This window comes from Tamandua tetradactyla, chromosome 18, assembly GCF_023851605.1.
Source record: "Tamandua tetradactyla isolate mTamTet1 chromosome 18, mTamTet1.pri, whole genome shotgun sequence".
Classification (NCBI taxonomy): domain Eukaryota; kingdom Metazoa; phylum Chordata; class Mammalia; order Pilosa; family Myrmecophagidae; genus Tamandua; species Tamandua tetradactyla.
The window spans coordinates 28,310,870-28,324,328 of record NC_135344.1 but is presented as its reverse complement, the minus strand read 5'-3'; the positions used below and the strand labels follow the sequence as shown (position 1 = coordinate 28,324,328).

General features: G+C 34.8%; 1 protein-coding gene across 9 annotated transcripts in view; it reads left to right on the top strand.

Annotated features, from left to right (window-relative positions):
- Window positions 1-13,459, top strand: part of POLI (DNA polymerase iota) — an 81,747-nt gene that overhangs the window by 13,765 nt on the left and 54,523 nt on the right. For 8 of the 9 annotated variants that reach the window (XR_013165111.1, XM_077135433.1, XM_077135428.1 and 5 more), the window contains 4 exons: window positions 72-308; window positions 1,902-2,080; window positions 2,704-2,795; window positions 5,452-5,582. Coding sequence is in view for 8 of the 9 variants with exons in the window: in XM_077135433.1 (XP_076991548.1) it covers window positions 72-308; window positions 1,902-2,080; window positions 2,704-2,795; window positions 5,452-5,582 (639 nt within the window). In the remaining variant the exon portion in view is untranslated. Of the gene's footprint in view, window positions 1-71; window positions 309-1,901; window positions 2,081-2,703; window positions 2,796-5,451; window positions 5,583-5,983; window positions 13,064-13,459 lie in introns of those variants that run through there. The other variant, XM_077135435.1, reaches the window with a different exon arrangement.

Genomic DNA, 13,459 nt, shown 5'->3' with positions numbered 1-13,459 from the left:
TGTGAAAAGAAAAATAAAGAGAAAATAAAATGTTTTATTGTGACATTTAATGACATTCACTATTTTTATAGCTATAAACCTACATGATATTTTGCACATCAGACTACTTATTGGATCTCAGATTGCGGCAGAGATGCGGGAAGCCATATATAATCAGCTGGGTCTTACTGGCTGTGCTGGAGTGGCTTCTAACAAACTATTGGCAAAATTAGTTTCTGGCATCTTTAAACCAAACCAACAAACAGTTTTATTACCTGAAAGTTGTCAACATCTCATTCATAGTTTGAACCACATAAAGGAAATGCCTGGTAAGACATATATTTGGAAAAAAAAAAAAAATATATATATATATGTATGTTGTTTTTATTGTATTTCTTTAATTTAAAAAATTATAGATGCGATTATAATTAATTCTTAGAGTGTATGTTTGGCTCTTCAAGAAAATAAAAGTATTATGGAGTGACTCTGTGTTAGGAAATAAGTGGAAGTATTTTTGTAGTTTTATCTACTTTCTTATAGTTACAATATGATTATAAAAATTATAACCTGGAAACAAGGTATTTTATTCATTTCCAGTTCCTGGCTCATATTTTTACACTGTTCATTGAATTCAGAGAAGGAAATTGTTTGTTTAATTTTTCTGTTTTGGAATTATATGAAATATTTGTGCAAAAAGGGATCTTCCAAATCTTCTTAAGTCAAGTTGTTCATTTTAAAGGTAAGGAAACTGATTAATGACCAGTTCAGGTCATGGGAAGTGTATCTTTGAAGAACATCAGTAACACATATGTTAAAGTTCATTTCTATGGCGTTGCTGGGGAATATGTTGTTATAATAATAGAATTCTTTGAAAATGAATTTCTAATAATGTTATAATAATAGAATTCTATGGAATTGAATTTCTAAGACAACTGAAACTTAACTTTTAGTTGTCATAACTTTGAATTTTTAACTTAAGTTTCAGTGGTTCCAAAATGTATCATATACTGCCTTGCATTCTTTAATATAACTATAACTTGAAGTCTTGGGATGACTATGGGTCTGTGTTCAGAATAACAGTTACTATGTCAGGTTGTAATGAATTGAAGACTTTATGCTGATAAACATTCTTACTGGCTTTTCTTTTTTTAATTATTGTATCTGCTTTTTACAGGCTTTATTTTCTCTTATGCCAAATTGCCAGCTCTCTTTTATTTCAGCTGTGAAACTATCTACCACTCCACATTAATAATTCACCTCTACACACTCATCTCCTTTGATTTACTGCTTTTATTGTCAAGGAAATCAGATAACTATAGAATTAATTTTTAAAGAGAGTGAGAGTGAGAGGCAGTCATAAAGGGCAGTAAATTGTCTATTTTCCCATGACTAAAGTATGTTTGCGTTTTAGTACAAGCAATTTGTGATAGCAGTTCTGTTACTTTTTGTTGTTGTTTTGTTTCTTAGTTTTATTCTGGATGGTTTTATTCTGGATATATTGGAAGTAAAATATGACTTGTGGATAAATGTGTATTGGAATTAAGTTAGCTAAGAAATACAAGCCATTTAATTTTAATTGCTTTAATGACAGCCTTTCTTTACATGAATAATAGCCTTGATTGCTGAATACTTTCACAGTGTTATGGAAACAGATAGTAAAATATTCATTTTATCAAGGCAGGATTTGTTGGCTGTCTGCATATTCATAATATTATACTACATGTTAAGACAGCTTCAAAGCGGTTCGTTCGTATAACTGAGGAGCCCTGAATAGAAGAAGAATGTATCATTTGTAATAAAGTCTGTTCTTAGAAAATATTAATTATAGAATTTAAATATGAAGTTGAAGTATATATATTTTAATTAGCCTTATTTTAAGGAGAAAGGTTATGCTAATGCTGTATACACTTCTTTCTGTTTAGGTATTGGCTATAAAACAGCCAAACGCCTTGAAGCACTGGGTATCAGTAGTGTTCATGATCTCCAAACCTTTCCTTCCAAAATATTAGAAAAGGAATTAGGAATTTCAGTTGCTCAGCGTATCCAGAAGCTCAGTTTGGGGGAGGATAACACTCCTGTGATACCCTCAGGACCACCTCAGGTACATGATAATGATATATATTTTTGTTTGTTTGTTTTTTCATGATAATGATATTTATTTTAGTTAAGTACCGGTTGTCACGTTATTTGAGATGAAGATTTCTAGTTTAAGTACCCAGTTCTTACTGCTTATTACGCTAGTACATAATCCCTTTAGTATGAGGAGTTTGATTTATTATATTTAATTAATAAATAGTCTTAAAATTGAATCTAGGCATTAATATTTAAAGTTTCAAAATAGCTACTTTGAACACAATGAATTAATAGCCTATATTCCTTATGAAGCAAACTACTTTACCTTTTAAAAAATCTTGTTTTCAGAGTAGTCCAGTGATTTGGGAAATGGGAAAGGTACAATCACCCAGTTGACATTGATTTCTTCCTGTGTTACAAGCACTTTACTAAGTGCTTAGTAAAATTTAATCTTCACAACAAACCTTGACTTCCAGTGCACTTTCTAGTGGAGTACAGTAACTTGCAGATAAAGAGTTAATATGAAAGTGAACTAAATGGCTCAAACTAAGCACCGAGACTTAAGTTAGTAAAAAATGTGTCAAATATTTGCTTGACATAGACACTGGTAACTTGGGTTTATGATAATCCTTATTTGTGCTTCTTTGGTAGTCCTTTAGTGAAGAAGATTCATTTAAAAAGTGTTCATCAGAAGTTGAAGCTAAAAAAAAGATCGAAGAGCTACTTGTTAGTCTTTTGAACAGGTGAGTTTCCATTTTGCCAACTCTTCCCATATATCCAATCTACATATATTGTACAGAAAGAATACTCGATGTTCTATCTTGTACTTTTCAGTTTAGCTAGAGATTAAACAATGTAAATATAGATCATTTATCACTGGATTTCTCAAACACTATTGCAAAGGTAGAATAGAATTCTTAACTAAATTTAATCAGTTTTCTTCTTTTGGTCTTAAGCTGCTGACAGTTATCTAAATGGGTTTTATGGATATTTCTAGAATTCCTAAACCTATAATAGTCCTTAAGCAAGAAGGGAATTTTCCTCATGGCAGTTACAAAGTCTTTGCACTGAATCTAATAGTAATTTGCTTTTCAATAAGAAGAAAAAGGCAGAAAGTAATAATTCTGTCACAGAACTAAAACTCTTTACAGGAACAGGTATATAAATTTGTGATAGTTAAGATAGAACATTATTAAGAGCAATGATGAGGAAAGAAGCAGAAGAATTCGTGTTATCTCCTTTGTCTCAGACAATGTGAAAGAAAATAGGGTTAGGACAAATGAAAGAATAGCTAAATGAGGCTATGTGAGCAGTGTGAGTGATTCCAGGTGTGTGCAGGGTTACTGATCTCTAAGTCCATTAAAGAGTGTCAACTGAAATTATGAATATGTGACTAGCATAGCATAGGCTGAATAAGAAATTTAGTTTCTTATGCTTCTTTGCCACAGTTTGTATTTCTGCATACTTCATAGGAAAGCATTATCTGTTTTCTTTACATTCCTTTGATTCTTTTTTTGTTAATAAATTTCTGTAATGGGCTCTCAGGGGGCCTAACAGTTTAGGGTGTGTATATATTTTTTTGATCTTAAGTTTTCATTTTTTTTTTTTTTTTTGCATGGGCAGGCACCGGGAATTGAACCCGGGTCTCTGGCATGGCAGGCGAGAACTCTGTCTGCTGAGCCACCATGGCCCATCTAGGGTGTGCATACTTTTAAAATGATACTAGCAGGCTAACCATGACTAGAGGAAATAGTTTTGGGATGATGCTAAGTCTCAGACAACTGATGAAGGGAAGTTTCTTACAACTTTGCTGTCATATTTGATAGCCATGCAACTTATCGTTTGCTACTTGCAACTGGGTCTGGTTAATTTGACCCAGCTCCAGTGATATATAACTCAGGCTGATCTTGTGTGTTAGTGAAACTGGGTCATTCTATTCTGCTTCAGCTAAATATGAGACTACTCTGAAATTCCTAACCATTGGAAACAGTTCTGCACATGGAGAAAACCACAAGAAATTTAAGTTTTGTGCTTTCCCTATTTGAAGGATTAATTCAGAAATTAGACTAGGTATGCTAAACCTGTGAGATACCAGGTATTTACTAAGTGTTGATCCATATCCCTGCTTGCTGCTTCCCCTTTGCCCCCAACCACGGGCTCTTACTTTAGTGAGTGAGATATATCATCATCTAAGTGATCGGCAAAAATATAACTATATGTGTGTGTATATATATGATTTATTTAAATAAGGTATTTTTCCTTCTGGAGTAAATGAGGATTTATAGGTATGTAAGAGGTGTGAAATCAGATAATTTTTAATCCTTCAAGCTTTAGACTATAACTTTTTTTTAGTATGTCTTAATTAGTTATATGAATTAAATCACATTTTGGGGATTGTATAATTACTTAGTTGAACATGTTTTACTGGAACATATTTAAACGTATTTAAACTGGTATCATGTTTACAGGAACCATTTATGGCATTTTATTATTCTAATAAAACAGCAATCAAAAGTTTTGTGATAAAGTAATAAATAGAAAAAAATCATTTACTATAAAAATCTAATTTTTCCAGTATAGAATCTTCGATTTGAGTATGCTTAACAGTGTACATAAAAAGTATTACTTTGCATTTTATGTTTGTGATTTGGTTTTATATACATTGTCATACATGTAAGAAGAAAAATGTTGTCCTTTAATGACATTTATCTTCTCCAGTAATTAGATTTTTTACTTTTTAATTGCATTTTCCATATCTTTGAAACTTTTGTTATTAACACAAAAACCTAACACCATTTAGATGGAACTCTTTTTAAGATGAATGAACATTTGCTACCTTCCTAAATATAGTATATAATTGAACTTTCAAGTTATTATTCTAATATACCATTATATGGTGATATTACTGGATCTCTTGGATTGTTTGGGCAATGCTCCTTACCTTGACAGTAGTAATCTTACTTTGTAAAAATTTTTCTTTTTGTAATCTCATTTTGTAAGAAATTCTCTCCTGTCATGTTTCTCTTATTTGTTTCTGACAGTGAATGCTTCTCAGTTTCTTAAATTTTCTCTTGATTTTAATATAGTGCTTTTAGTTATGCTTTGGACTGGGATTATAAAATAACTGTTGTAATTCTTTCTTATTTCTGGTCTGATGGCACGCATTTCTGAGTAAAGCCTGAGATTTTTCCATTTAAAATTTCATCGCTTTAGTGCATAGACTTTGTATAATTTATTTGAGCTATTTAGGGGCTCTTACTGTTTACTACTCAGTTATTTACTATATTGTTATAGTTACCAAATCTGGTAACTTTAGATAAATGAGGTGCTACACCATTTAAAAAATATTTAGGTAATACTTCTTATAATTCCTTGTTTCTGTTTTTTCTTTATTTTTAGAGTATGTCAAGATGGAAGGAAGCCACATACTTTAAGATTAATAATCCGTAGGTATTCATCTGAGAAGCACTGTAGTCGTGAGAGCCGTCAGTGCCCTATTCCATCCCATGTAATTCAGAAGTTAGGGTCAGGTATGGACTAATTTTCTAAGGATTTAATTGGCAGGTTGAACTCTTAATAAAAGAACTTTGAGTTAAAAATATATGCACCAAGGATGGAAAGCCTTCATAGGGAGTTAGCAAGCAATTAAGTACTTTTATTCTACCAGGAATTTTCACTTCAGACTTTCTTTTCTTTCGTTCCCTTCCATCTTCCCCTTCCTTTCCTTATCTTTCCTTTCATAAAAGTAAAGACTCAGTTAAAAGTGTTTCCCAGATTCAAAGAGAGCAAAAATATGATCAGTAATTATGCAGCAGAAGATAAGTTTTTGTGGGCATTTAGATTATTTTCATTTTTTGGCTGTTACTTAAAATGTTCCTATGAACACCTGCATGCAGGTAATTTGATGAATATATGTTTTAATTTTTCTCAGGTAGATTACGTGGAATGGATTTGCTGGGTCATTTAGTAAGGTGAACTTTTTAAGAAACTGCCAGACTTTTTTCCAAAGTGAGTGTGAAATTTTACTTTCTCACCAACAATGCATGAGGATTCCAGTTTTTCCATATCCTCAACAACTCTTGGTATTGTCTGTCTTTTTGAATATTCATTCTAGTGAGTGGGTGTATAGTGATATTTCATAGTGTTTTTTTTCTTTTATGGATATGCTTTTGGTGCCTATCAAAAAATTTTTTGCCTAAGTATTTTCTTCTATTTTATTTTAGAAGTTTTATAATTTTAGGTTTTACATTTAGGTCTATTTTGAGTTAATTTTTATATATGGTATAAGGTAAAGGTCTTGGGTCATTCTGTTGCATTAGGGTATATAATTATTCTAACAGTATTTGTTGAAAAGATTGCTTTCTTCCCATTGCATTGCCATGTTGCCATGGCACCTTTGTTGAAAATCAGTTTACTGTAATATAAAGGTTTATTTCTTGACATACTTGTTCCATTAGTCTATGTATTATCCTTATTACAATTCCATCCAGTCTTAATTACTGTACCTGTGTTATAAGATTTGAAATTAGATGGGGTAAGTTCTTCAACTTTGTTCTTTCTTCTGAAATTGTTTTGGCTATTCTAGGTCTTTTACATTCCATTATAAACTTTAGGGTCAGCTGGTAAGTTTCTCCAAAAAAAAGTTTTCTGAAATTTCAAAAAGGATTGAGTTGATTCTGAAGATCTGTTTAGGAAGAATTGCTTTCTTACACATTATCAAGTCATCCTACATACCTCTCTTTTTCTTTTTATCTTTAATTTCTCTCAGGAGTGTTTTGTAGTTTTCAGTGCACAGGGCTTGAACTTCTTTTTGTTTATGTTATTTCTATAAGTGTTTTATTCTTTTTGATATTCTTTTTGAAAAGTTGTGAATGAAAACTTTTCTTAATTTAATTTATAGATTATTTTTAGTATGTAGAAATACAATTGATTTTTGGGTATGAATTCTTTATCCTGATTCCTAAACTCTTTGTTCTTATGTTAGATTCCTTAAGTTTTTTTTTTTTTTTTTGGCATGGGCAGGCTCTAGGAACCCAGGTCTCTGGCATGGCAGGTGAGAATTCTGCCACTGAGCCACCATTGCCCACCCTAGATTCCTTAAGATTTTATAAAGAGAGAATATTAGCATTTGTGACTAAAGAGAATTTTACTTATTACTTTTAAATTTATGCATCTTTAATTTCTTTTTCCTCTCTTACTGCACTGGCTATACTTCCAGTATAAAGCTGAATAGAAGTGGTGAGAGTGGCTATCCTTGGATTGTTCCCAATTTTAGAAAAAAAGCATTTCATCTTTCAGTATTATGTTGATTGTAGGATTTTTGTAGCTGCCCTTCACCAGATAGTTAACGTTCCTTTTTTATTCCTAGTTTGTTGAGTGTTTTTACTATGAAAGGGAATAGGTTTTGTCATGTGTTTTTTTTTTTTTTTTTGTGCGTGTGTGTATTTATTGAAATGATCATGTGCCTTTTGCTGATGTTAAACTAATCTTAATTTCTGGGAGAAAGCCCACTTGATCATGTATATCTTCTTTTAAGTGATGCTGAATTTCTTTTGCTAATGTTTTATTAAGAATTTTCACATCTTTGCTGATGAGGGATATTCATCTGCATTGATGAAATGCATTCATCTGCATTTGCAATGTCTTTATCTAGCTTTGGTATCATCATAAAATTGGTTTCATAGGATGAGTTCGAAAATGTTCCCTTTCCTTATATTTTCTGAAAGAATTTGTATAGGGTTAGTGTTATTTCATATTAAATAGTTGATAGAATTCACCAGTGAGGCCAAATGGTCCTGGGCCTTTGCTTGTGGGAAGATTTTTAAATAATCATTTGATTTCTTTTTCTGTTCTAATTCTATGCAGATTTTCTATTTCTTTTGCATTAGTTTTGTTAATTTGTGACTTTCTAGGAATTTGTGCATTTCATCCAAGTTGCCAATTTGTTGGCTTGAAATTATTAATATTCCTTATAATCCTTTTCCTTTTTGTGGGATCTGTAGTGATGGCCCCTCTTTTATTCCTGAATTTGGTAATCTGTGTATTTTCTCTTTCTTTTCTTGGTCATTCTAATAAAGGTTTATGAGTTTTGTTGGTCTTTTCCAAGATCTAACTTTTGGTTTCATTAATTTCTCTATTATATTTATCTTTTCCATTTCATTGATTTTTTTTCTCTGATCCTTATTTTTCTCTTTCTATTTGTTTTAAGTTTAATTTGCCTCCCCCCCCACCCTCTAGTTTCTTAAGATGGAAACTTAGATTATTTATTTTAGATTTAGCCTCTCCTAATAATTTAAGTTTAATTTATACATTTCCCTTTAAGCAGTACTTTACCTGCATCTGTAAGTTTTTATATTGTATTTCATTTTTCATTAAGGTCAAAATAATTAAAAATTTTTTTTCATTCCTTCTTTGGCTTCTAAAGTTATTTCAGAATTTGCTATTCAATTTCCAAATATTTCAGGGTTCCCCAAATTTCTTTCTGCTGTTGATTTCTAATTGAATTCCACTTTGATTAGAGAACATATTTTGAATGACTTAAATCCTTTTAAATTTATTGAGACATTGTATGGCCTAGCATATATGGTTTTTGGAAAATGTTCTAAGTGAACTTGAAAAGAAGAGTGGAATACTGCCAAACTAAAATTTATGGAATATTCCATCCAACAGCAGCATTTTTGAATGATAGTTTGGCTGCATATATAATTCTTGTTTGACAGTATTTTATACTTTGAATATGTCATTTCACTGCCTTCTGATTTCCATTGTTTCTGATGAGGAGTCGGCTGTTAATTCTGTTAATCATCTCATTCTACTTAGGAGACCATAACTATGTAGTAATTTGAGCAAGGGAAGTTTTAAATAAAGAATTATTATACTATGATAGGGCAATGGCTTTAAAGGTATAAAGAGAGCTCTCAAGGGCATGCTGGGGCTGAGAAAAAGTACCCAAGGAAAGACACATTTGGAAAAATCTCCTTTTTGCCTTTTCTAAAGAGAAAGTGTGGTTGCAGAACACTGGATGGTAAAGAAAACCTTTGAGTTACCTGCCCTGGAGCTTGCCCACAATTGTTGAGCAAAGAGAAAACCACCCTCTGATCTATAAGCCAGCTGAGTCCAGTGGGTGGGCATGCAGAGGGAGTCATGTGTTGGGAGCTCGCTTGCTGGCAAGGTAGTGCATGAGCTGGGGTATATGGTATTCATGTTTGAAGGATTCTGAAAACAACTCTCCTGTATGCAAGCAAGCTGAGACTGGTGCGTGGTTGTGCAGAAGGAATCTTATTCTGCTGCCATTGCAAGGCTAGAAGGCATAGAGTCTGCACATGAAGGGCTAGGGGAAACAACCGTCTAGGCTGTGGTGTGTCACGGCATTAGGGTGGTTGTGTAGAGGGAATCAGAATGCTGTTTCTGGCTCTAGCCCGGAGCATCCAGTGTTTGAGTTGGTAGGGCCATGGTAAAGTAGTCACTAGGCCAGGGCTGGGATCATGAGGCTGCCAATGAACTGTGTATGCCAGACTGCATTGTGTAGATGTCCCCACACATATGTACTGCAAACAGACTCTGAAACAGGTGCAGGGAAAAGTTAATAGCAATATATTGGAACCAGGAAGAGAAGCCCCCCTTACTCCTGCAGTGCTTCTGCAGGGCTCTCTACTGACAAATCTTAACATTATCTTCACTGTAAAAAATTTTAAAGAGTTTAGCCCATCATCACAGAGCTGGTACTAATGGGTGAAATTGGAGCTGAGAGGAATAAATTGTTAGCAGGCAGTTGTATGGTTGTTCTCCTATATATGATGAGTCATTAGTCTATTTCTCTTTTAGCAGTATGATTAAAGTGTCTGAAGTGTGCAATTTCTTTGTGTTTATCCACATTCTTTATCCTTCCTTGAGTTTCTTGATTCTGTAGATTTAATGTTGTTGTTGTTTTTTTAAATAAAATTTGACAGTTTTTTGGCTATTACTGCTTCAGATAAACTTTCCTCTCTTTCTGGGACTCCTGTTGCACATATGTTAGTAGGTGTGATGTTTTCCCATAGGTCCATGAAGTTTTGTTCATTTTTCTTCAATCTTTTTTTTCTTTGTTTTTCGGATTGTATAATTTCTGTTAATAAAATAACTTCAAGTTCACTGATTTTTTCTCTGTTATCTCAAAATTGCTGTTGCCCATCTAGTGATTTTTAGTGTTCATTTTGATTACTGTACTTTAAACTCTAGAACTTCCATTTGTTTTATGTGATTAGTTCTATTTCTTTATTAAAATTCCCTTTTGTGTGGATAGGGGATAGGTAGTTAATGCTTGAATTGTATATTTTCTATTTGGGATGATGGAAAAGTTTTGGTAATAGATGGTGGTGGTGGTAGCACAACATTGCGAATGTAATTAACAGTACTGATTTCTATATGTAAATACGGTTAAATGGGGAAATTTTAGGTTTCATGTATGTTACTAGAATAAAAATTTTAAAAATCAATAACATATGACTGTACAACACAGTGAACCCTAACATGAAACCATAGACTACAGTTAACATTACAATTATAAAAATGTTCTTTTATTAGTTGTAACATATGTGCCACACAAGGTGTTAATAATTGGGTGGTATTTGGGAGCTCTGTATTTTTTTCCTGTAAACCTACAACTTCTCTGATAAAAAGAAAGAGTCCCCTTTTTATCATATTTTACTTCTTTCAACATGGTTTTCTTTAAATCTTTGAAAATAATCTATAATAGTGACCATTAAAGTCTTTGTCTGCTGAATCCAGCATCTGTGCCCACTCAAAATGAGTTTCTGTAGAGTGCTTTTCCACCCATGAATATGGATTACACTTTCCTCTTTCTTTGCATACAGTGTTATATTTCGTTGAGAAGTTTAGATAACATATTAATACAATTCTAGATTTGGGTTTTTTTCTGTTTTACTTTTTTGTAGTTTGTCTAGACTTAATCTGTCCTACCTATAATGTGTAGCTACTGATTCTTCTGCCCAGTTTTAAAAAATTCTCATTTTTATTTTTCATTTTGTCTTCTTAAGACTGTGTCTGCATAGCTTAGTGATTGGCCAATGACTGAGCAAAGGATTTGCTCAAATACTTAGAATCTGGAAGGCTTTTACCTTCTGTTGATGGATCTGTGCATGGGTTGCAAAGCACTTTAAAAGTTCAAGCCATTTTTTAAACATTTTTTATTAATTAAAAAAAAAATTACAAGAAAGAAACACAAACATTTCCAACACATACACTCAGCAATTCACAATATCATCATGTAGTTGGATATTCATCATGATCATTTCCCAGAACATTTGCATCAATTCAGAAAAAATAAAAAGACAACAGAAAAATAAAAACAGAAAAAAAAATTTACATACCATACCCCTTACCCCTCCCTTTCATTGATGACTAGCATTTCAAATTAAATTTATTTTAACATTTGTTCCCCCTATTATTTATTTTTATTCCATATCTTCTACTCATCTGTTGACAAGGTAGACAAAAGGAGCATCAGACACAAGGTTTTCACAATCACACTGTCACATTGTGAAAGCTGTATCATTATACAGTCATCATCAAGAAACATGGCTACTGGAACACAGCTCTACATTTTCAGGCAGTTCCCGCCAGCCTCTCCATTGCATCTTTGTTAACAAGGTGATAGCTACTTAATACGTAAGAATAATCTCCAGGATAACCTCTCGACTCTGTTTGGAATCTCTCAGCCATTGACACTTTGTCTCATTTCACTCTTCCCCCTTTTGGTTGAGAAGGTTTTCTCAATCCCTTGATGCTGGGTCTCAGCTCATTCTAGAGTTTTTCTCAATCCCTTGATGCTCTATCTCAGCTCATTCTGGGATTTCTGTCCCACGTTGCCAGGAAGATACACATCCCTGGGAGTCATGTCCCACGTAGACAGGGGGAGGGTGGTGAGTTTGCTTGCTGTGTTGGCTGGAGAGAGAGGCCACATCTGAGCAACAAAAGAGGTTCTCTTGGGGGTGACTCTTAGGCCTAATTTTAAGAAGGCTTGACCTATCCCCTGTGGGTTTAAGTTTCATATGAACAGACCCCAAGACTGGGGGCTCAGCCTATAGCTTTGGTTGCCCACTCTGCTTGTGAGAATATCAAGAATTCAACTTGGGATAGGGAGAAGATGGCGGCTTAGTAAGACACGCGGATCTTAGTTTCTTCTCCAGGACAGCTACTAGGGGAGTAGAAACGATACAGAACAGCTCCCAAAGCCACAACAGAGAAAAAAAAGACAGCATACCCCATCCTGGAACAGCTGGCTGGCTGAGAGAAGCCGCTCGGGTGAGATCACTGAGGCGTGCGGGCTTCACCGGGCGGGGCGGCAAGCGGCCGCAGTCACTCCCTTCCCCCTTCCCGGGCCAGCTGGGAGAATTGGAAAGGCGGTCCCCTGAAACAGCGGCGGCTGGCGCCCACACCACGCGCGGCCCCCCGGACCAACTGAGAGAATTGGATCGGAAACCCCCAGGCCGCGGAGAATGGTGACGGGTGGGGGAGGCCCCTTCCAAACCCGTGACTCCCCGGGAACGTGCACTCTCCCGGGTGGGCCGCTGCCGCTGACGCCCTCCCGCCATGCTTGTCGCCCCGGGCCGACTAGGAAATTCGGACGGGCGCTTTCCCGGGCTGTGGCGGCCAGCAACCCTCCCCGCGTTCAGACCCCGGGCCGGCTCGCACTCTTCCAAGCCGCTTCGGCTAGCGAACCTCCTGGACGGCGAGAGTTTTCCAAAGTTAAAGGTCCCACAGCACCTTTTACTGGTGGGACCTGCAGACAAACGTGTGCCACGAGCGCCACCTACTGGGCAGGATAAGAAAAACAGAACCCAGAGATTTCACAGAAAAATCTTACAAACTTTTGGATCCAAACCCAGGGAAATCTGTCTAAATGCGCAGACGCCAACAGAAGATAACGGATCACGCTCAAATAATTGAAAACATGGCCCAGTCAAAGGAACAAACCAATAGTTCAAATGAGATACAGGAGCTGAGACAACTAATGCTGAATATACGAACAGAAATGGAAAACCTCTTCAAAAACGAAATCGATAAATTGAGGGAGGACATGAAGAAGACATGGGCTGAACATAAGGAAGAAATAGAAAAACTGAAAAAACAAATCACAGAACTTATGGAAGTGAAGGACAAAGTAGAAAAGATAGAAAAAAACAATGGATACCTACAATGATAAATTCAAAGAGACAGAAGATAGAATTAGTGATTTGGAGGATGGAACATCTGAATTCCAAAAACAAACAGAAACTATCGGGAAAAGAATGGAAAAATTTGAACAGGGTATCAGGGAACTCAAGGACAATATGAAGCGCACAAATATACGTGTTGTGGGTGTCCCAGAAGGAGAAGAGAAGGGAAAAGGAGGAGAAAAACTAATGGA